The 22387-nt window shown below is 42.8% G+C and overlaps 1 protein-coding gene across 4 annotated transcripts in view; it reads right to left on the reverse strand.

The window, feature by feature from the left end:
• The window catches only part of tlk2 (tousled-like kinase 2), a 160155-nt gene that overhangs the window by 45476 nt on the left and 92292 nt on the right, over positions 1-22387 (reverse strand). For all 4 annotated transcript variants that reach the window (XM_068013160.1, XM_068013161.1, XM_068013163.1 and 1 more), the window contains exons 9-13: positions 20850-20960; positions 19150-19286; positions 8396-8548; positions 6509-6575; positions 5217-5314 (exon numbers count right to left, since the gene is read on the reverse strand). In XM_068013160.1, coding sequence (XP_067869261.1) covers positions 5217-5314; positions 6509-6575; positions 8396-8548; positions 19150-19286; positions 20850-20960 — 566 coding nt within the window. The remainder of the gene's footprint in view (positions 1-5216; positions 5315-6508; positions 6576-8395; positions 8549-19149; positions 19287-20849; positions 20961-22387) is intronic.

A 22387-nucleotide genomic window follows, 5' to 3' on the forward strand; every position in this document is an offset into this window, starting at 1 on the left:
CGGTTTTATGGCAGGTTGTGGTTTTCCCACAACAAAACTGCACCTTGTGAAGACCTGGCCAGAAAAAATGTCAACCTATGAGATTGGGTCTTCCAGATCCCCACATGTCCCACCACAGGAATTTCATGGGCTATCCTTAATATTTTCTGTCGATACTTGGGCAGTACCACTATCTGGTGAACAACCGTCCACTCTTTGTCCGTAGATCTGCGAGGAGGTCTCCACTTCCTCATCAGAATCCCATTTTTAATATATTATCCGTCTGGAACTCCCTTTGCTTCAGCGTCAGTTAGAGCCAATTGTGCCAATTTACTTAATTCTGGATTAGCTTGCTGAGCCTTGATCAGAAAAGATTTATTGAACATTTCCTTTGGATTATCCAAATCCCCAAAGAAAGTTTCAGATATTCAGCTATCGGCCTGTGGTGCCAATTTGACCTCCGACAATGGAACTTGTTTAGCCATTGCTCGGGTCACTACACGAGGAAAAACTTCCTGGAACCTTTCCCTGTAACTGTTCTGTTTCTTTAACTTCACTTGATTTTTCCATGACTACTGGAGAAGCTACTATCTTCGTTCCAGCAAATCATTCCCCAGGAGTAAGTCAACTCCGTCTACAGACAAACTATGGACAACTCCTACAGTTACCGTTCCAGACATTAGGTCACACTCCAGGTGCACCCGATACAAAAGTACTGGTGTATACTCCCCACCGATACCATTCGCTAAAACCTTGGCATTCAGTGAGCTCTCTGGTGAAAAAGTCATGCCTTTCCCCAGCAAAAGAGTTTGGGTGTCTCCTGTATCTCTAAGTATAACTATAGGTTTACCTGCCTCACTTGAGTGATAAGGAGTTACTTTTCCTTTTGACAAGAATTCCCTATAACACTCAGGTATCTTATTCATGACCCCTGCACTCACAGCGGTTTTTGTACTTGGCATTACAACTGCAGTCAGAGCTATAGTCTGATCTGTTGTATTCTCGGTCAGGGTCCCTTTCTCTGTATTGGCTTTGTGTACCCCAATAAGTTCTAAGGGATTACCCCACAACTTCCAGCATTCTGCATGAAGGTGTTCCACCTTTTGGCAATGGTAACACTTAGGCTTTCGGACATCACTTCCACCCTCCGCATCTTCCATTTTGGCCTGAGGAGGAGATTCCGGGGCATTCCCAGCTGTCCCTTTTTAAAAATTCATTCATGGGATGTGGGCGTCGCTGGCTAGGCCAGCATTTATTTCCCATCCCTAATTGCCCTCAAGAAGGTGGTGGTGAGCCGCCGCCTTGAACCGCTGCAGTCTATGTGGGGTAGGTAGCCACAGTGCTGTTAGGAAGGGAGTTCCAGGATATTGACCCAGCAACAGTGAAGGAACAGCGATTTAGTTCCAAGTCAGGATGGTGTGTGACTTGGAGGGGAACTTGCAGATGGTGGTGTTCCCATGAATCTGCTGCTTTGACTTTCTAGGTGGTAGAGGTCGCGAGTTTGGAAGGTGCTGTTGAAGGAGCCTTGGTGCGTTGCTGCAGCGCATCTTGTAGATGGTACATACTGCTGCCAATGTGCATAGGTGGTGGAGGGAGTGAATGTTTGTGAATAGGGTGCCAATAAGAGGGCTGCTTTGTCCTGGATGGTGTCGAGCTTCTTGAGCGTTGCTGGAGCTGCACCCATCCAGGCAAGTGGAGAGTATTCCATCACACTCCTGACTTGTAGATGGTGGACAGGCTTTGGGGAGTTTCACCCCACTGACATTGGCCCTCCCCTAATTAATTATTTCTAATCTAATTGCTCCTTGTTCTTTTCCATAGGATCATAAAGGTTAGGTTAGCTACGATCACTGTTCCCTAAATGTTCTCCTACTGACATCTGATCTACTCGACCCACCTCATTTCTTAGTACCAGATCCAGTAATGCCTCCTTCCTCGTGGGGTTGAAAACATACTAACGTAGAACATTCTCCTGAACTTCATAAATTCTTCCCCCTCTTTGCCCTTCATACTATTACTATCCCAGTCTATAGTTGGATAATTAAAGTCCCCGATGATAACTACTCTAGTTTGTTCACCTCTCTAATTCCCTTCCAAATTTTTTCCTCTGTATCTTTTCCATCAATTGGTGGCGTGTAGAACACAGTCTGTAGTGTTTTTTTTCATTCATTCCTGGAATGTGGGCGTCGCTGGATAGACCAGCATTTATTGCCCATCCCTAATTGCCCTCGAGAAGGTGGTAGTGAGTTGTCTTCTTGAACTGCTGCAGTCCATGTGGGGTAGATATACCCACAGTGCTGTTAGGAAGGGAGTTCCAGGATTTTGACCCAGTGACAATGAAGGAATGGCGATATAGTTCCAAGTCAGGATGCTGTGTGACTTGGAGGAGAACTTGCAGGTGATGATATTCCCATGGATCTGCTGCCCTTGTCCTTCTAGGTGGAAGAGGCCGCAGGTTTGGAAAGTGCTGTCGAAGGAGCCTTGATGAGTTTCTTCTTTTAGATAGTACACACTGTTGTCACTGTGCGTCGGTGGTGAAGGGAGTGAGTGTTGAATGATGGGGTGCCAATCAAGCAGGTTGCTTTATCCTGGATGGTGTCGAGTTTCTTGAGTGTTGTTGGAGCTGCACCCATCCAGGCAAGTGGAGAGAATTCCATCACACTCCTGACTTGTGATTTGAAGGTGGTGGACAAGCATTGGGGAGTCAGGTGAGTTACTCACCACAGAATTTCCAGCCTCTGACCTGTTCTTGTAGCCACAATATTTATGTGGCTGGTCCAGTTCAGTTTCTGGTCAATGGTAACCCCCAGGATGCTGATGGTGGGAGATTCAGCAATGGTAATGCCATTGAACATCAAGAGGAGATGGTTAGATTCTCTCTTGTTTGAGATGATCATTGCCTGGCACTTGTGTGGCGCAAATGTAACTTTCCACTTATCAGCCCAAGCCTGGATGTTGTCCAGGTCTTGCTGCATCTGGACATGGGCTGCTTCAGTATCTGAGGAGTCGCGAATGGTGTTGAACATTGTGCAATCATCAGCGAACATCCCTACTTCTGACGTTATGATGGATGGAAGGTCATTGATGAAGCAGCTGAAGATGGTTGGGCCTAGGACGTGACCCTGAGGAACTCCTGCAGTCATGTCCTGAGACTGAAATGATTTTCCTCCAACAACAACATCTTCCTTTGTACTAGACATGACTCCAATCAGCAGAGAGTTTTCCCCCTCATTCCCATTGACTCTAGTTTTGCTAGAGCTCCTTGATGCCATACTCTGTCAAATGCTGCCTTGATGTCAAGGGCAGTCACTCTCACCTCACCTCCTGAATTCAGCTCTTTTGTCCATGTTTGGATCAAGACTGTTACATGGTCTGGAATTGAGTGGCCCTAGTGGAGCCCAAATTGAGCATAGTGAGCAGGTTATTGCTGATCAAGTGCCACTTGATATCACCGTTGATCACCTCTTCCATCACTTTGCTGATGATCGAGAGTGGACTGATAGGGCGGGGTAGCTGGCCGGGTTGGATTTATGCTGCTTTTTGTGCACAGGACATACTTGGGCAATTTTCTACATTGTCAGGTAGATGCCGGTGTTGTAGCTGTACTGGAGCAGCTTGGCTAGGGGCGCAGCTATTTCTGGAGCACAAGTCTTTAGTACTATTGCCGGAATGCTGTCAGGGCCCATAGCCTTTGCAGTATCCAGTGCCTTCAGCCATTTCTTGATATCAAGTGGGGTGAATTGGATTGGTTGAAAACTGGCATCTGTGATGCTGGGGACCTCAGGAGGAGGCAGAGATGGATCATCCATTTGACACTTCTGGCTGAAGATGGATGCAAATCCTTCTGCCTTGTCTTTTGTACTGATGTGCTGGGCTTCCCCATCGTTGAGGATGGGGAGAATTGTGGAGCCTCTTCCTCCTGTCAGTTGTTTACTTGTCCACCATCATTCATGATTGGATGTGGCAGGACAGCAGAGCTTAGATCTGATCCATTGGTTGTGGGATCACTTAGCCCTGTCTATTGCATGCTGTTTCCACTGTTTGGCATGCAAGTAGTCCTGTGTTGTAGCTTCACCAAGATGACACCTCTTTTAGGTATGCCTGGTGCTGCTCCTGGCATGCCCTCCTGCACTCTTCATCGATCCAGGATTGGTCCCTCGGCTTGATGGTAATGGTGGAGTGAGGGATATGCCATGTAATGGTACCTCTATTGCTTCTTAGTTCTAACCAAATAGATACTGTCCTTGATCCCTCTAGAACATCTGGTCTCTCCAGCATTATAATATTTTCACAAATCAATACTGCCATCCTCCTCCTTTCTTTCCTTCCCTATCTTTCCTGAACACCCTGTATCCAGGAATATTTAGTACCCATTTCCTTCAGTTTTTTGAGCCAGGTCTCCATTATTGTCACATCATCCTATTCCCATGTGGCTAACTGCACCTGCAGCTCATCAACCCTATTTACCATACTTCGTGCATTTACATACATGCACCGTAAACCTAAGTGCATTTCCTCTTACTCTGCTGCTACCTAATAGTTTACTATTTCTTAGTCTAGTGCTATCTGTCTCTCCCAATCCTTTATACAACTTGTTTTTCCTTTCCAATGTTAGATCCTGGTTCCCAACCCCCTTCCAAGTTAGTTTAAACCCTCCCCAATAGCACTAGCAAACCACCTTGCAAGGGCAGTGGTCCCAGTCTTGTTCAGGTGAAACCCATCCAGCCTGTATAGGTCCCACCTCAGCCAGAACCGGTCCCAATGTCTGAGGAATCGAAAGCTGCTCCTTTTGTTATCTTCCTTCAAAACAATACGGGTGTACCTTTACCATAATGACTGCAGTGTTTCACCAACACTTTTCCATGGACAACTAGGGACAGGCAATAAATGCTGGACTTACTAATGATGCCCACACCCGAGAATAAATCAAATAAGTTAAATAAACTGGACATTCAGATCAGGGCAAGAATGGTCCTTTCATTCTTCTGTTAAAAATAAAGAGGAACTTGTGGTGGGAACATTTCTTTTTAATCAGGGACAGGAATCAAAATGGGAAAAAAAGACTGGACAAATAAACTTTTTACTTGACCCACATCACGTACTGCCTCAATATGCAGTTCTAAAATTCATGTGAAACAAATAACTTGAGGTATGAGGAAAGACAGCAAGACTAGCATGAAATGCGAAAGTTACCTCCATCTCCCCATAAAGTACGTATTTCGACACTGATAACTTACTGTGAGTTATCTTCATTGTGTATCCTCTTCAGTTCCCTTATGTGTAAATTGCGTACTCTTTCCAATCGCTCTAGCTCTGCCTGTATCTCTGCCTCCTCCTGCACAAGGGAAGAGTTTAACGAATGGAAAAACAATTTAAACAAACCATGCCCCAAATCAGACAGAACAATGTAACCTGCACTTAACACAGCGACAGTACTCAACAAAGGTACAAAGAATACATTTAAAAATAACTGTGCACTTTAAAATTTCCTAGTAATTTGATTTCTTTTTAAATGCAAGATACAATCATGTCCATTTCACCAGCTATTGATTGAAGATACCTACACATAACACTAACATGTGATGGGAGGCACTTCCTTCAGCATGTCAGCAGCAGAACAACTGTTCTGCAGTAGCTTAGCAAATGGCACATTTACATACAAATATACAAAACTGACAGGCAGGAAAAGACCAGCTAAACCATCAAGCCTGCCCCACACAATGATGGCTGACCATCACTAGTTAAGTTCAAGGTACAGCATAGAATTATGCCACATAGACTAGGAAGTCCCATGTTTGATGTGCCAAGTCAACTCAAGTAGACAGCAGCAGTGCTGCTGCAATTCCAGCTGGAAAGTTTGCATATGCGGCAGCAGTGAGCACAGGAGGAAGGTCAACTGTGGTGCCTGTTACACTCACCATTTAGGCTCACCCATGAAGACTGGCCACTTGGCTGAAGTACCAGAGTAGAAAAGTACTCCAGTAATATTTGGCACCGTCAGTACAGGAGGTGAGAAAAGAATAAAGTTCTCTGTATAGAACATCTTGATCAAATAACCTTTATGAAGTGCAGTACATTGTTTCCGATACCACTGTCCCTGGTGAAGTTACTTCACTCCCTAGCACTCAAGTATTGAGCAGACAAATACTTTACCCAACAGGGCTTTGAAACATTTTGGTGCGACCAGGACGAGAGCATTTGAACTACACATTGATATTCAAACATTTCGACGCTGGGGGATCCCTTGCAAACACAAGCATACTCCCAGAAATACCCTAAAATAACAGACTCCCAGAGATCTCCCATCCCAACTTCTAAAACACTTGTCGGATTTTCCCTTCCCCAAACAAAAACAGAGCTGTCTTTGCAGAAGCTTTAAATCAGGATACACCGACAAAGGAGAAAAGGAAGAGGGAAAAAAACCAAATTAAATGACTGGCTGAATCTGCCTCGGAAGCGGAGATCCCCTTATGGACCCCCATTTGGAATAGAACATAACCCTCTGGCACACGAAAAAGGCTGAACAAACCTTTTTTAAATGTCCTAATCTTAGTTTGAAGATTTCTTCCTGTTCATGGTATTCTGCTAAAGTCAAGCTGTAAAAAGAAAACAAAGGTCATCACATTCCTGCTGACATTAACTGTGGATTCACTGGCTAGAGCACAACCTTGAGAGTAAAACCATTCAGCAGCATTAATTTTGTAAACTTCTGAGGTTTGGTGAAGACTGAGACTTGGCTTTATTCAAAATGAAATGGCCAATGTTAGAGGGGATGAATTAAAGGTAGTTGCTGGAGTAGTAGTGATTGCAAATGAAGAAAGGCATCTTGATCGTAATAACCAAATTATGCAGGACATCTATTTTTTGATTCTGCAAACAACTTGAACTAATTCCATACAATTACTTCAAATCTATTTTTGGCAAATATCCAAATTTCCCATTAAAAGATTTGGCAACATCTGCCAATTTATTTTTATAAAAGCAATTTGTGTACTCCTTCATTTCACAACATACACAAAAAATGCAAGTCAAGTTTGAACATCAACCCAAGGGAGATATTGCTAAACCAATTAGATCAGACATGTTGCGAGTTAATTACCTTTTTTGAACATCACTAGAAAAACAAAGCATGCCTCATTCGAATTACCCTGTATTGTAAGTACATATTTGGAAAAATTAAATCGCCTTTCAGGCCCAATAACTCCAACCTAGAAAAGAATATGACCTCCCTCAATAATAACCATTGAAACGTTGATATAGACCTTCCATCACAACAATAACTGAGGGAAATATGCACTGGGAGCCATGGGCCTGTGGTCAAATATCAGAGCTAAAAACACAGCTATTTACTAATTTAAAATGGTTTAATGTAAATTCTTAACTCACATTGGCCATAAATTATACAATTTGCATTCAGCTGAATTCCTCAACCCAGCTGTCAGAGACATCAAGCTACTGGAGTGGGAGCAAAGAGAAAGGGCATCATTCCAGGCTACTCCGACAAACCAACTAGTAGCTGACTTGACAGCAGCACGACAAGGCAGCCTTCTCTTCCTTGGCAGAGAGGGCACACCAGAGAATTTAGACAAACGCAATGCTTTCCTACTGCACTGTTGTGCGTTCTCTCAGTCATTATTCTGTGCCATCAAATTTTGGTGCAGTTATGAGAGGTTCATGCCATTGATACATTTCAGTGCTTAAAACAAAAGTCATAAAGGGAAAAAAACTAAACAATGTCCCGGGGCACCTGGACTGCTAGTGGGAGGTACGAGCCACAGTAAATATTCTCTAGATGGTGTCTGCCTATTGGAAGTTTAATAAGCAACACAATAAAGTGCAGCAATATACATTTGTGAATACACCACAAATATTGAGAAGCTTCCTTCAAATCGCAAACCCAGAAACCCTGCCGAAAGACACAGGATAAGGTCCAGAATGGCTTTATTTAAGTTGCAAATTCCTGTACCAATTTGCTGGGATTACAGGTAAAGATAGCTAACAAACAGATCAGTTTGTAAATATTGTCAAGTTGTTACACTGTTCATTGAAAGTGAAGCTCTCTGGGACATCCGGAGGTCATGAAAGGCACTCATAAAATGCCAGTTGTTCCTTCATTCAAAGACAATGCAGAAAGTAACCATACTTCATTCAAACCCACAAGTTTAAGCAAGTTAGATACAACTATCTTCCTACTACCAAAGAACAGGGTCCCCAATATACATTATATCCTTTGCTATTCTCAGATATATTTAGAGGACAAAGGTTTCAGAACAAAGTGCAGCTTCTGTATACTGTCAGGCAAACAGAGCACATTTGGTAGTAGTGAAAGATCATTGGAAATGACCAAAAATCTCGATCAATTGATTGCGCAGCTAAATAGTCACATTCAGGTCAGTTTGCTTGCAACCTGACTCACGTCTCATTTTCTGCTCCGTTTGCTTTGTTTTTCCTCTGTTTCTGCTCATTATTTGTAGGCGGCATCTGACACATAGCTGCCGGTTTCCGTTTTGCTAACAGCTTCCTCTGTCGCTCAATCTCCTCTCGCTGGGTGTTTATTCGCTCCTGTTGTCTGTATAACAATTAGAAAGGTGCATTAGAAGCTGTGGGAAAACTCCATGGGAAAGGGAAAGTGTGGCTGGGGCTTGCTGAGCTATCTAACTGTGTTAAGCTTCAGCAACACAAAACAGCACACATGCTCTCCAATATGAAGCACTTCTTATAAAATTATTCGTTCATGGGATGTGGGTGTCACTGGCAAGGGCAGCATTTATTGCCCATCCCTAATTGCTGTTGAGAAGGTGCTGGTGAGCTACCTTCTTGAACCACTGCAGTCCAGGAGGTGCAGGTACACCCACAGTGCTGTTAGACAGGAAGTCCTAGGATTTTCACCTAGTGACAGAGAAAGAACGGTGATAGATTTCCAAATTACAATGCTGTGAGAGACTTGGAGGGGAACTTGCAGGTAGTGGTTGTTAATTAATATGAATTGTGTTTAATTATATGCAGGTGGAGAGCATTAATCGGGGGTTTCAATTGAGCACATATAAAGAGACACTTACTGAAACTGTGGTTGAGATAGAGGGTATATGCTTGTACTATTTTACTCTGTAAATAAATGTTAGACTTCAGTAAAGATTGGCTCCAGTACTATCCTTCACCACCTGGTTTTCTGGAATATTACAGTGGAGTTCCCACATGCCTGCTGCTCTTGTTCGTCAAGATGGTAGAGGTTGAGAGTTTGGAAGCCACTGTTGAAGAAGCCTGGCAAATTATGCAGTGCATCTTGTATATGGTACACACTACTGCCACTATGCCCCGGTGGTGGAGGAAGTGAATGTTTTAGGTGGTAGATGGGGTGCCAATCAAGTAGGCTACTTTGTCCTGGATGGTGTCGAGCTCCTTGAGCGTCGTTGGAACGGCACTCATCCAGGCAAGAGTATTCCATCACACTCCTGACTTGTGCCTTGTAGATGGTGGAAAGGCTTTGCAAGTCAGGAGGTAAGTTACTCTCCACAGAAAACCTAACCTCTTACTTGTTCTTGCTGCCACAATATTTACATGGCTGGTCCAGTTAAATTTCTGGTCAATGGTGACCCCCAAGTTGACAATGGTGGGGGATTCAGCAATGACAATGCTGTTGAATGTCAAGGGGAGATGGTTAGACGCTCTCTCTTGTTGAAAATGGCCATGGCCTGGCACTTGTGTGGTGGGAATGTTACTTGCGATTTATCAGCCCAAGCCTGAATGTTCTATAGATCTTGCTACATGGGGACAGGGACTGCATTATTTGAGGAGTTGTGAATGGAAATGAATCCTGTGCAATCATCAGCCAACATTCCAACTTCTGACCTTATGATGGAGGGAAGGTCACTGATGAAGCAGCTGAAGATGGTTGGGCCTAGGACACTGCCTGGAGGATTGCCTGCAGCGATGTCCTGGGGCTGAGATGATTGGCTTCCAACAACCACAACCATCTTCCTTTGTGCTAGGTACGAGTCCAGCCGGTGGAGAGTTTTCCAGAATTCCTAATGAATTTAATTTTACTTGGGCTCCTTGATGCCACATTCTGTCATATGCCGCCTTGATGTTAAGGACAGTCACATTCACTCATGCCTGGTGCCTAGGTTGATGCCAGGTGGTCCATCTAGTTTTATTTTTAGACTTTTTCGTAGCAATCTGATACAAGGTTTGCTAGGTCATTTCTGAGGGATGTGCAGTCGCTGTTTAAAATTGCATATGCCACTGAGCGGAGAGACAAGACACACACACTTATCTGTCAGCCAGATTTGAGTTTCCATCTACCATGATTTCTTTTTGAAAATCCACACTACATAAAATGAGCAGGGATGTCTTCCTACATCACCACCTGTGGCTATGTAAACCATGGGGTAGGGTGGGAGCAGGAGTCCTGTTTCTATCTACAGTTTTTGCTACTATATTTCTGCTTCAGGTTTTTCCCCTAAAAAAAACTTTCTTTGGTGAAAATAAGTAGTTGGGAGAGAGAAGAACAGAAACAGTTTTCATTCTGCTTGTTCATATTAATCAGACCCTCTTCTATTGAGTTGTAACTTTCTGGTTTCAATATTCTTACCATACTCCTCGCTATATCTGCATTTCTACAGCTTTTCTTTCATTTCCTGCCAGTTTTCTTGTATCACTCACTACCCACATCCTCCTTCCATGCCCCAACCCCACCTCCTTCTGTCCCTGGAATAAACTATCCACTTAAAACAGCACTTTCAGAATCAAACTCTCTAGCCTATGGCCCTCCATTCGCCATATTTCTCCCGCTACTGATTTGCACAACTGCATTCTCACCCCCACGTTTGATGCCATCGTCCCCAATAAAACCATTACTGTCTCTCACCCTGGGGCCATTCCCCCGGAACAGCCCTCATCTCTGCTCCTTTAAATCCATGGGACGCAGACTTGAAAGGATATGGCAGACAGCCACCAGATCTGGCCGGACCACTTAAAACACAATCAGGTCCTGCTCATGTCTGCCAAAACTGCTCACTATTCTAGGATCACCCTGGAATGCAAAGATAACACCCGGCTTCTTTTCTCTACCACAAACTGTCTTCTTAAAGCCCTCTCCCCTGTCCCTTCTATCCTCACCTCCAACAATAAGGAGTTCATGGAATTCTGTCCCCAAGCTCGAGACCATCCAATCAGTTGCCTCTGCCGCGCCCCTCTCTTCTATGAGCCCATCTAGCCAAACCCCCTGTAATGCTCCCCTGTGCCTCAGCCCAGAACTCACATCTTTCTCTAATTTCTCTGTTGCCCCTCATGCCATCTCCTAGCTCATCTTGTCCATGAGACCCACCTCCTGCACCCTTGACCCTATTCCAATTAAATTACTGACCATTCAACTTCCTTTCCTGGTCTCCATGTTAGCCAACATTGTTAACAGTTCTCTCTCTTAAGGTGTTGTCCCTCTCTCCTTTAAATTCAGCTGTTATCAACCCTCTCTTCAAAGAAAAACAAACTTGGACTCCACATGGACTTTGCCTGAGTAAGAGTTAGGGTTTGAAGCATGGAAATTTGGTTCATGTGGTAAGTTCTGGTGAGTTTTTCTCAAATTTCAATTTAGATTAAGAGTAAGGCCTCTGACACAGAATTTTCAAACTTCAAGTTAGTTAAATTGCCTTGTTAAACAGGGATCTGCTTGGCATTGGCAGTTATGTCATCATCTGAAAGTAGTTGGTTCAATAGGTGTTAAAAACTGTAGCAGGAAGCTATGCTAGCTAGGTGACTCATCAGAGGCTCGATAAAAGCAGTCAGGTTTTCAAACAGCACGGAGAGAAGACTTTGTTTGAGTGAGACATAGGCAGAGCGTGAAGGTTGGAATTTGGTTCACATGGGAATTCGGTGCAGAGGGGGAAAAGAGGTGCTACCTTTTTCAGCCTCCAGTATCTGTAGAAGACACAAGTTGCTTCCCAGAAATAGAGGCTAACCTAGAGTCAGCAGTGAGAGTTTCAGGAGCTCGGGTGTTGAGTCTGTGGGTTCAGAGCATTCCAAAGAAAATTTACATGTGACGTTACAGCAAAGAAGGCAAGTGACTGGTTAAATATTTTCCTTTTTTCTTTTAACTAACTAAGGAATTTTAATTGGGATTAGTATACATTAATTGAAATAAGAATTTTCTGAGACTCAGATAATTTATGAGTAAGCTTTACTCGCAGTAGTTAAGCTTTACTAGCAGTAGTTAAGCTTATTAGTAGTATTGGAGCTTAGTAGTAGGGTTTATTAATTATAAATGAAGACAAATAAATTAATTGACATATAATAAAGATGGCAGGGCAGGTGATGTGCTGCTGTTGCAGTATGTGGGAGCTGGTGGACGCCAGTGTGGTCCACGGCAAGCATGTCTGCAGTAAGTGTCTGCGGCTCGAGGAGCTTCGACTCAGAATCAATGAGCTGGAGGCCGAGCTCCAGACACTGTGATGCATCAGGGAGGGGGAAAGTTACCTGGACACTTTGTTCCAGAAGGCAGTCACACCCCTTCTGATTTGGTCAGGGACAGGAGGGTGTGATTCCGAGTGAGGCAGGCAAGAGGATTGAGAAGGCTGAAGTGAAGAAGCCTCAGCCCTTGCAATTGTCCAACAGGTTCAAGGTTCTTTCAGCTTGTATGGATGAGAGCGAGGGCTGCAGGGAGAATGAGCAAACTGACAATGGCACCGTGGTTAAGGAAGCCATTCAAGCGGGGGGGAAGTAAATAGGAATGTAATGGTAGTAGGAGATAGTATAGTCAGAGTGATAGACACAGTTCTCTGCGGCCAAGAGTGAGAGTCCAGAAGTCTGTGATGCCTGCCTAGTGCCAGGGTTCAGGACATCTGCTCAGGCCTGGAGAGGAACTTGCAGTGGGAGGGGGAGGATCCAGTTGTTGTGATCCATGTGGGTACCAACAACATAGACAGGACTAGGAAAGAGGTTCTGCATAGGAAGTATGAGCTGCTAGGGGCTAAATTAAAAAGCAGAACCTCAAAAGGTAATAATCTCTGAATTATTACCTGAGCCATGAGCAAATTGGCAAAGGGTAAATAAGGTTAGAGAGTTAAATGTGCGGCTCAAAGATTGGTGTGGGAGAAATGGGTTTCGATTCATTGGGGCACAGGCACCAGTACCGGGGAAAGTGGGAGCTGTACAATTGGGATGGTTTCCACTTGAACCGTGCTGGGACCAGTGTTCTGGCGAGTCGTATAACTAGATGGGTAGAGAGGGCCTTAAACTAAATAGTGGGGGCGAGGGATCAAGGTGAAAGAAAATGTAATAATTTAAAGAGAAGGCAAGAGAGCAAGGTAGCAATAAGCGTAATAATAATCAGAGTGTGGCAGGAAGGGACAGAGCTACAAACTTAAGAGTACACCAACAGGTAAGAGGTTGTGAAAATAATAAAAAGACAGAATTAAAGGCAGTATATCTGAATGCACACAGCATTTGCAACAAGGTAGACAGCACAAATAGAAGTAAACGGGTATGATCTAATTGCCATTATGGAGAAGTGGCTGCAGGATGACCAAGGCTGAGAACTGAATGTTCAAGGATATTCGACATTTAGGAAGGAGAGGCAAAAAGGAAAAAGAGGTGGGGTAGCGCTGCTAATAAAAGGATGCTATCAGTACATGAGAGAGAGAGGATCTTATATCAAAAGATCAAGATGTAGAATCAGTTTGGGTAGAGTTAAGAAACAACAAGGGGCAACAAATATTGGTAGGAATGTTTATAGGCCACCAAACAGTAATGGTAATGTAGGGCACGGTACAAACCAGGAAATTAGAGGTGCATGTAACAAGTGTAATACAGTAATCATGGGAGGCATTCAATCTGCATATAGACTGGGTAAACCTAATCAGCACTAATGCTGTGGAGGACAAATTCCTGGAATGTATACAAGATGGCGTTCTATAGGAGTATGTTGGCGGACCAACTAGAGAACGGGCTATTTTAGATCTTGTATTGTGCAATGAGAAAGGGCAAATTAATAATCTCGTTGTAAAGGAGCCTTTAGGGAAGAGTGACCATAATATGATAAATTTATAAATAAATGGAGATACCAAATTCATGGGTATCTGTCGATTGCCAGATAATAGTGATGGTAGTGAGTATTCATTCAGGAGAACTGATATTAGGTGAATTAATTACATCATATTTAAAAGCTCAGGTGCTACTCCCCACAACTCGCACCCATCTGATTGGTCTGGTCAGAACCCCAAGGTAGTAATCAGATTTGATATGAAGACACTATTTGTCAGAAAATATTTTGGAAATAGCTATTTGGTGAAGTAAGATGATGTTAAATGAGGTCTTTTTCTGACTTGGTTTTCTTCAGTGATTTGCTTATTTAAGTGTTAATCATTCCACTCTCCCACTCTGCAATCTCAGGAAGCAGCAGTTAGGAATCATATAAAAACTAAATTGACTGCAGGTGCATCGCTGCAGGGAATTTGTGCGCAGAGTAAATTAATATGGGGGCCATAATATTCTCCACTATCATTTAGTAAATTGTAACAATTTTTTCCTTACGTTTGTGAAGAGTCTTGGAATGAACTTTCTACATTTGTGAGCAACACTTTCTTTGCAAATAATATGGTCTAAACAAGAGCTACCCATCTGTTGCTGTCCACCATGACCCATTTAATGGTAGAATGTTAGCTAGTAATAATTAATCTTGAATACTAACATTCTATTGCCTATATTTTTGTGCCGATTTCTGCTTGTAACTCCTCATCTTGCTTGTTTCCTCTCTCTCTTGGATTAGACTGATTCCATGACCTGTTGCCCTTATTCTAAGCATTTGAAATCCATAGAATCATAGAAGTTTATAGCACAGCACAAGGTCATTGAGTCCACCCTGTCTATGCCAATCTATCATTGGAGCAATCCAAAACTATTCACATTGCTTTGCTCCCTGCCTGTGCCTTATATATTTTTCTCTGCTTCAAATATTTATCCAACTTTTCCTTGAAAGATAGAATGTTTCAAGCGCACCTTGCATCAAACATTCCATGCTCTAGCAACCTCGAAATAAGAAATTTTCTCTGCCTCTCTCTTCAGTCTCTTAGTGACATTTAAATTGACCTTTTCTCATTGGATCAACAATCACAGGAATTATCCTTTCTGTAGTCATTCAATGAAAACCCTGAATAATTTTTAAAACACTACTAAATCTTCTCTTAGTCTTTACAGCTCCATTGGAAATAGTGCCAATAACTCAAGTCTCTCCTCATAACTACAGATTCCCATTCCTGGCATTAACTTGGTTCGTCAAAATTATGTGTTCTTTACAGCTTTCATCTCTCTCCCATAATGGACCACCCAAAATTGCATGCAGTACTCTAACCATTCCTCATACAACTGTTGCTTTATTCTATGTCCCTTATTTATGAAGCCCAAAATGTTATTGGCCTTTATGATTTTACTCAGGGAGAGTATTTGAACCCTAAGCCATTTTGTTTAACTGCACCAGTCAGCATCTTTTTGTTGAGTGTCATAGTCATAGAGAGATACAGCACCGAAACAGGCCCTTCGGCCCACCGAGTCCGTGCCGACCATCAACTACCCATTTATACTAATCCTATATTAATCCCATTTTTCCCTCTCACATCCCCACCTTCCCTCAATTCTCCTACCACCTACCTACACTAGGGACATTTTTTTTTACAATGGCCAATTTACCTATCAACCTGCAAGTCTTTGGCATGTGGGAGGAAACCGGAGCACCCGGAGGAAACCCACGCGGTCACAGGGAGAACTTGCAAACTCCGCACAGGCAGTACCCAGAACCGAACCCGGGTCGCTGGAGCTGTGAGCCACTGCGCCGCTGAGAGTGTGTACTCTCATTCCTTGTTTTTCCTCAAAGAATTTAGTACCTCACACCTCTCCACATTATGTTGTACCTGTCATCTGTCTACCCATTCCACTAAGCTGTTTGTCTTCCTGAAGTCTTTTATAGTCCTCCTTGTTGTTTGCCAAACTCCTCACTTTTGTGTTGTTTGTTCCTATTTTCCCTTTTTTTCTTCCCTTGACACCTGAAGGGGACGACTCCTTAGAAGCTAGTGTTGCCAATGAATATATGTATAAGATGGTGAATTTAGTACAAATTCGTCCTTAATTGTGAGGAGTTTTATCTTGCTTTGGTCACTAGGCTGTGAATACCAAAAGTCCATTTTACAAGAAACCAGTCTGAACTGGATTTAAAAGCTGATCAGGAAAGTTATTTTGGACTATAAGGGTAAAGATGCTGCACTTAAGCAGGAAGCTAAAAGATTGGGTGCTCGAGATGGAGATACAATCTGTTTTCTGTTCACACTCCCTTCAAGTGTGGTTCCCATGAAATTGTTATAATTCCAACCTAAACAGCCAAATTATGCCTAACATAAGTTCTTGACATGGGCCCAAGAACTAAATGGGTGAATGCAGCAGAGAGGATTTGAGAACAAAAATTTTCACCCAGAGGGCGGCACAGTGGTTAGCACCGCAGCCTCACAGCTCCAGCGACCCGGGTTCAATTCTGGGTACTGCCTGTGTGGAGTTTGCAAGTTCTCCCTGTGTCTGCGTGGGTTTTCTCCGGGTGCTCCGGTTTCCTCCCACAAGCCAAAAGACTTGCAGGTTGGTAGGTAAATTGGCCATTATAAATTGCCCCTAGTATAGGTAGGTGGTAGGGAAATATAGGGACAGGTGGGGATGTGGTAGGAATATGGAATTAGTGTAGGATTAGTATAAATGGGTGGTTGATGGTCGGCACAGACTCGGTGGGCCAAAGGGCCTGTTTCAGTGCTATATCTCTAAACTAAACTAAAGGGTGGTTGGAATCTGAACGCACTGCCTGAGGTGGTGGTTAAGGCAGGAACCCTCATAACATTTAATAAGTATTTAGATGTGCACTTGAAATGCCATAGCATACAAGGCTATGGACCAAGTGCTGGAAAATGGAATTAGAATAGTTAGGTGCTTGATGGCCAGCACAGACAGGATGGGCCGAAGGGCCTGTTTCTGTGCTGTATGACTCTATTTTACATTAAGTCTGAAAGTGATGTAGTTCATCCGAAACTAGGGTCTTAAATCTAAACAAACGAAACTACGAAGGTATGAGGGGCAAGTTGGCTGTGGTAGATTGGGAAACTACATTAGAAGGTACGACGGTAGACAGGCAATGGCATTTAAAGAATACATGGTTTACATGGTTTACAACAAATTTACATTCCTTTGAGGGACAAAAACCCTGCAGGATCTAACAATGGCTAACAAGTTAAAGATTGTATTAGATTAAAGAGGCCAATAAAGTTGCCAAAAAAGTAATAAGCCTGAAGATTGGGAGCATTTTAAAATTCAGCAACAGAAGGACCAAGAAACTGATAAAGAAAAATAGAATATGAAAGTAAACTAGCAAGAAACATAAAAGTGGACTGTAAAAGCTCCTATAGGTATGTAAAAAGGAAACGGTTAGCAAAGATAAATATGGGCCCATTACAGGCAGAGTCAGGGGAATTTATAATGGGGAATAAGGAAATGACAGAGAAACTAAACAAATACTTTGTGCCTGTCTTCATGGAAGAAGATACAAAAATCCTCCCAGGAATACTAGATAGCAAGAATGAGGAACTAAAAGAAATCAGTATCAGTAAAAAAGTAGTGCTGGAGAAATTAATGAGATTGAAAGTTGATAAATCCCCTGGACCTGATGATCTACATCCCAGGGTGTTGAAAGAGGTGGCTATAGAGATGGTGGATGCACTGGTGATCATCTTCCAAAATTCTATAGATTCTGGAATGGTTCCAGGAAGGTAGCAAATGTAACCCCACTATTTAACAAAGGAGGGCAAGAGAAAACAGGGAACTACAACCTGTTAGCCTGACATCAGTAGTAGGGAAAATGCTAGAATCTAACATGAAGGATGTGATAATTGGACACTTCGAAAATAATGGTAGGATAGGATTTAAAATTCAAAATTGCTCCATTTCCCTTGCCTATCTCCGAAATCTCCTCAAGCCCCACAACCCTCTGGGACATCAACGCTCCTTTAATTCTGGCCTCTTGAGCATCCCCAATTTTAAATGCTCTACCGTTAGTGGCCATGCCTTTAGTTGCTTAGGCCTAAGCTCTGGAATACCCTCCCACTGTCTTTCTACCTCCCTTAAGACACGCCTTACATCTCCTTATGTGGTTTGGTGTCATATTTTGTTTTATAATGCTCCTGTAAACTGCCTTGGGACGTTTTATTATGTTATGGTAATGTCACTGTTCTAGTAATCCAGAGCCCATACTAATGCTTTGGGGACATGGGTTCGAATCCCGCCACGGCAGAAGGTGAAATTTGAATTCAATTAATAAATCTGGAATTAAAAAGCTAGTCTAATGGTGATCATGAAACCATTGTCGATTGTTGTAAAAGCTCATCTGGTTCACTAATGTCCTTTAGGGAAGGAAATCTGCCATCCTTACCTGGTCTGGCCTACAAGTGACTCCAGACCCATAACAATGTGGTTAACTCTTAAATGCCCTCTGAAATGGCCTAGCAAGCCACTCAGTTCAAGGGTAGTTAGGGATGACAATAAATGCTGGCTTAGTCAGCGACTCCCACATCCCACAAACGAATAAAAAAATGTTAAAAGCGCTATATAAGTTTTGTTGTTTTCTGCTTGCTTGGGTTATTCTTTGTGAAGAGGTTACAGACGAAGGTACTTTTGATGTCTTGTTTACGGTATCATTTTACTGCATTTCATTTTTTTGGGGAGACCATTTGAATTTTCAGTATAAATAAGATGTCAAAGAACTTTGAAGTACTAAACATATGGCTCAATTTCTCTCCTCACCACTCGCTTCATTCTCAAATGCTCATCTGCCCAGTGGAACCTTCTTGAACACAGACTTTTAATTCAGGTATACAATAATAATTAGGGGTAATTTAAACCTTCACTGCCCGGGCAGTAATTTGGCAGAGCGAATCACACTTCTGCTGTAGAACTTACCCGATTTTCATTCCATTTTTATCAATGTGATGAAAATACGAATGGATGGGCAACCACTCTGCCAAGGCAGTGATGATGAAAATTACTGCCATTTTGTCACGAGTTAGGAGTGGGGTGTGAAGCAGGAATGTTAAAGTGAACACCACCAGCTCTATTCCCACATTTATCTGGCCATAGCTCCCAAACACCAGCACTTACTTAATAAGATTCTGAAACGCATAGCCATCTGTCCATTGCTCGGTGAAGGAGGCTCCATGCCGGACTGTAGTGAAGTGTCCTAGTCGCAGACGGTCCTGCATACTTTTATCTCGACAGGCAAGTTTCTCTTGTTTTGACTGAACAGGAAAGAATCATAATGGGTTAACAAAAAGAAAAAACACAACTAGCAGCCAACTCCTCGCTCCTTCTATTGTAGCATTCAGAATGAATGATGTCCTAGAATCACTGAGCTAGAAAGATTTAAGAGCGCAAGACAATTTTGAATGGATGCCTGTTATCTAAATATTCTCCATTCCCTCTCCCATTTGTCTCCCAAAGTGTCCCTAGGATCGTGATGTCCTATGACTGACAATGCATGCTGACCAATTGCTTCAACTTGACTACTAGGAAGAGCAAAGAGTACCCAGTCAGGAGGTCAGCATCTAACTACCCTCCCTCTATACTGGTGACTGTACACCTAATATTCTCAAAAATACAGTCCTGGAATCAAGCAAAATGAAAGAAGTGAGACCCTACATCCTATTACTCTGATATGCCACAATTAACCTGATAAAATAAACTGCATTTGCAAAGTTCTGCTTGTGCTATAATCTGGGTTGAGCTTTCCACCTCTTGGGAAATGGAAGTGCCTCATTTACTTTGTGAGCTAGCTGCATGAACGAGAAAGCATAAAATATGCTTATCTAATACTACCACTAGGATCACCCTCTTGTGCTGGCTTTCCATCAACTTACCTACGAAACTGAGGAATTTTACACCAAAATGCCTATGTATTCATTACTAGTATCACATAATAAAATATCAACTTGCAAGTTTTAGATCAACTCCTAACCAATCAATATGTAATATTTCATCCCTGCTATTGACCTTTTGAAGAGAGCAGTCAATCCAATTTGGAAAGGGTGGGGTGGGGGCAAAACAGGCAGATCCTACCAGGGGGAGAGCGCACTCATCAACAGCCTTCAGCATCTGCAATAATTCCCCCATTTAAACCAAAGGGGGAAAAAAATGGAACAAAACAGTTCCCTCACTCACTACACAAGCTACATGCAAGAAGATGGTTCTAGAAGCACTTTCTATTTTATGGTAAAAGATTAGCCTCAGGTCTTTCTTTCCTGTCCCCACTGTTTTTAGTACAGCTGTTGCAGGAAGAAAACCAGCAAGAATAAAAGACTTGTACTTATATAGTGCTTTCACAACCTCAGGCCACCCCAAAGGGCTTTACAGTCAATGAAGTAATTTAAAGTGTAGTGACTGTTGCAATGTAGAAAGCACAGTAACCAGTTTGTGTGGAGCAAGGTCCTACAAAGAACAATGACCTGAAAATTTGTGAATTGGTGATGTTGGTTGAGAGATACATATTGGCCAGGGCACCAGGGAGAACGCCCTGCTCTTCTTCAAAATAGTGCCATAGGATCTTTTACAACAACCTGAGAGGGCAGAAAGGTCATCAGTTTAATGCCAGTTGACAATGGCACTAAAGCAGACTAGCCTTGAGTGGGACCCTGCTCAATGCCATGTTGGTGGGAAAAACAGATGCTTCTATAACAAAATCCTCTTAAAGCCAATATATATTCTTTAAAATAGGTAAGCACTCTGTATATAAAGAATTCTCCCTAGACCTTCCTATGGATCAGTGCTTTAAATGTAAATGTTTCTCAAAATAATGCCTATCATACCTTTTCTATTAGTAGCTTTTTGCTCATTGTCACACATTTATTTAACCGTTCTTTGTATCTTTCAAGCATTTTCTGTTGCTCATCTATTTGCCGTCTTAAATCACAATTTGTCTGAAACAGAAAGAAAAACAATGAGCCACTGTTACATTTATGACAACACAGTACAACAGCATCTATTGTTATACACAGTCACAGAATCATAGAAAGTTTACGGCACAGAAAGAGGCCACTTGACCCATCATGTCTGCGCCAGCCAAAAAACGAGCCACCCAGTCTAATCCCACCTTCTAGCATTTGTTCGGTAGCCCTGCAGGTTATGGTACTTGAGGTGCATAGCCAGACACCTTTTAAATGAGTGAGCGTTTCTGCCTTTTTACCCTTTCAGGCAATGAATTCCAGATCCTCACCACCCTCTAGGTGAAAAAAAAAACTTTTCCTCATCTCCCCTCTAAACTTTCTGCTAATCACTTTAAATCTATGCCCTCTAGTCACTTTCCTCTTTGCTAAGGTAAATAGGCCCTTCAAATCCACTCCATCAGGCCCCTCACAATTTTGTACATTTCAATCAGATCTCCCCTCAGCCTTCTCTGTTCCAAGGAGAACAACCCCAATCTTTCGTCACAGCTGCATTTTTCCAGTCCCGGCAACATCCTCAAATCTCCTCTGTATCCTCTCTAGTGCAATTACATCCTTTCATCCTTCCTTCCGATGCTGGCGCTGCTTTTAGATTAACGACAAACAGCATGTCTTCTAACACATTTTACTACATTAAAGGGGCTATATAAATCTTAGTTGTTGATGAAATGGCCATGGGGAAAAAAATGGCCGCCTTTCAGTTTCACTGACTATTATTTTCCTGGCTTACAGAGGCCCTGTTGGGAAAGTTCTGGTACTGCAGAACTAAAATAGTGCACTGCTGCCAAAATGTTCTGATCGATGTTGTTACTTTAACACCCACATCCACCCATTCTTTATAAATGGCAACAAAATAATACCAATCAGAAACTCTAGGTCCAGATGTACAAGATGTCACGCATGGAAGGAGCCGTGATGAAATAAACAATGAAATGGAAGAATTACAAATTAAAAAGTCAACTGTTGGATGGCGCAGTGGTTAGCACTGCAGCCTCACAGCTCCAGCGACCCGGGTTCAGTTCTGGTTACTGCCTGTGTGGAGTTTGCAAGTTCTCCCTGTGACTGCATGGGTTTCTTCCGGGTGCTCCGGTTTCCTCCCACATGCCAAAGACTTGTGGGTTAATAGGTAAATTGCCCCTAGTGTAGGTAGGTGGTAGGAGAATTGAGGGAAGGTAGGGATGGGAGAGGGAAATGGGATTAATGTAGGATTAGTATAAATGGGTGGTTGATGGTCGGCACGGACTCAGTGGGCCGAAGGGCCTGTTTCGGTGCTGTATCTCTCTATGACTATGACTAAAATAAGAACATGGACACTTGTACCACAGTCAAAATGGAGTAGCAGTCACTTGACCTTTCCTGTATTGGAAATCAAGAAACCTGTCTACCAGGAAAGAACTCATTAA

Source organism: Heterodontus francisci, chromosome 33, assembly GCF_036365525.1.
Source record: "Heterodontus francisci isolate sHetFra1 chromosome 33, sHetFra1.hap1, whole genome shotgun sequence".
Taxonomy (NCBI): domain Eukaryota; kingdom Metazoa; phylum Chordata; class Chondrichthyes; order Heterodontiformes; family Heterodontidae; genus Heterodontus; species Heterodontus francisci.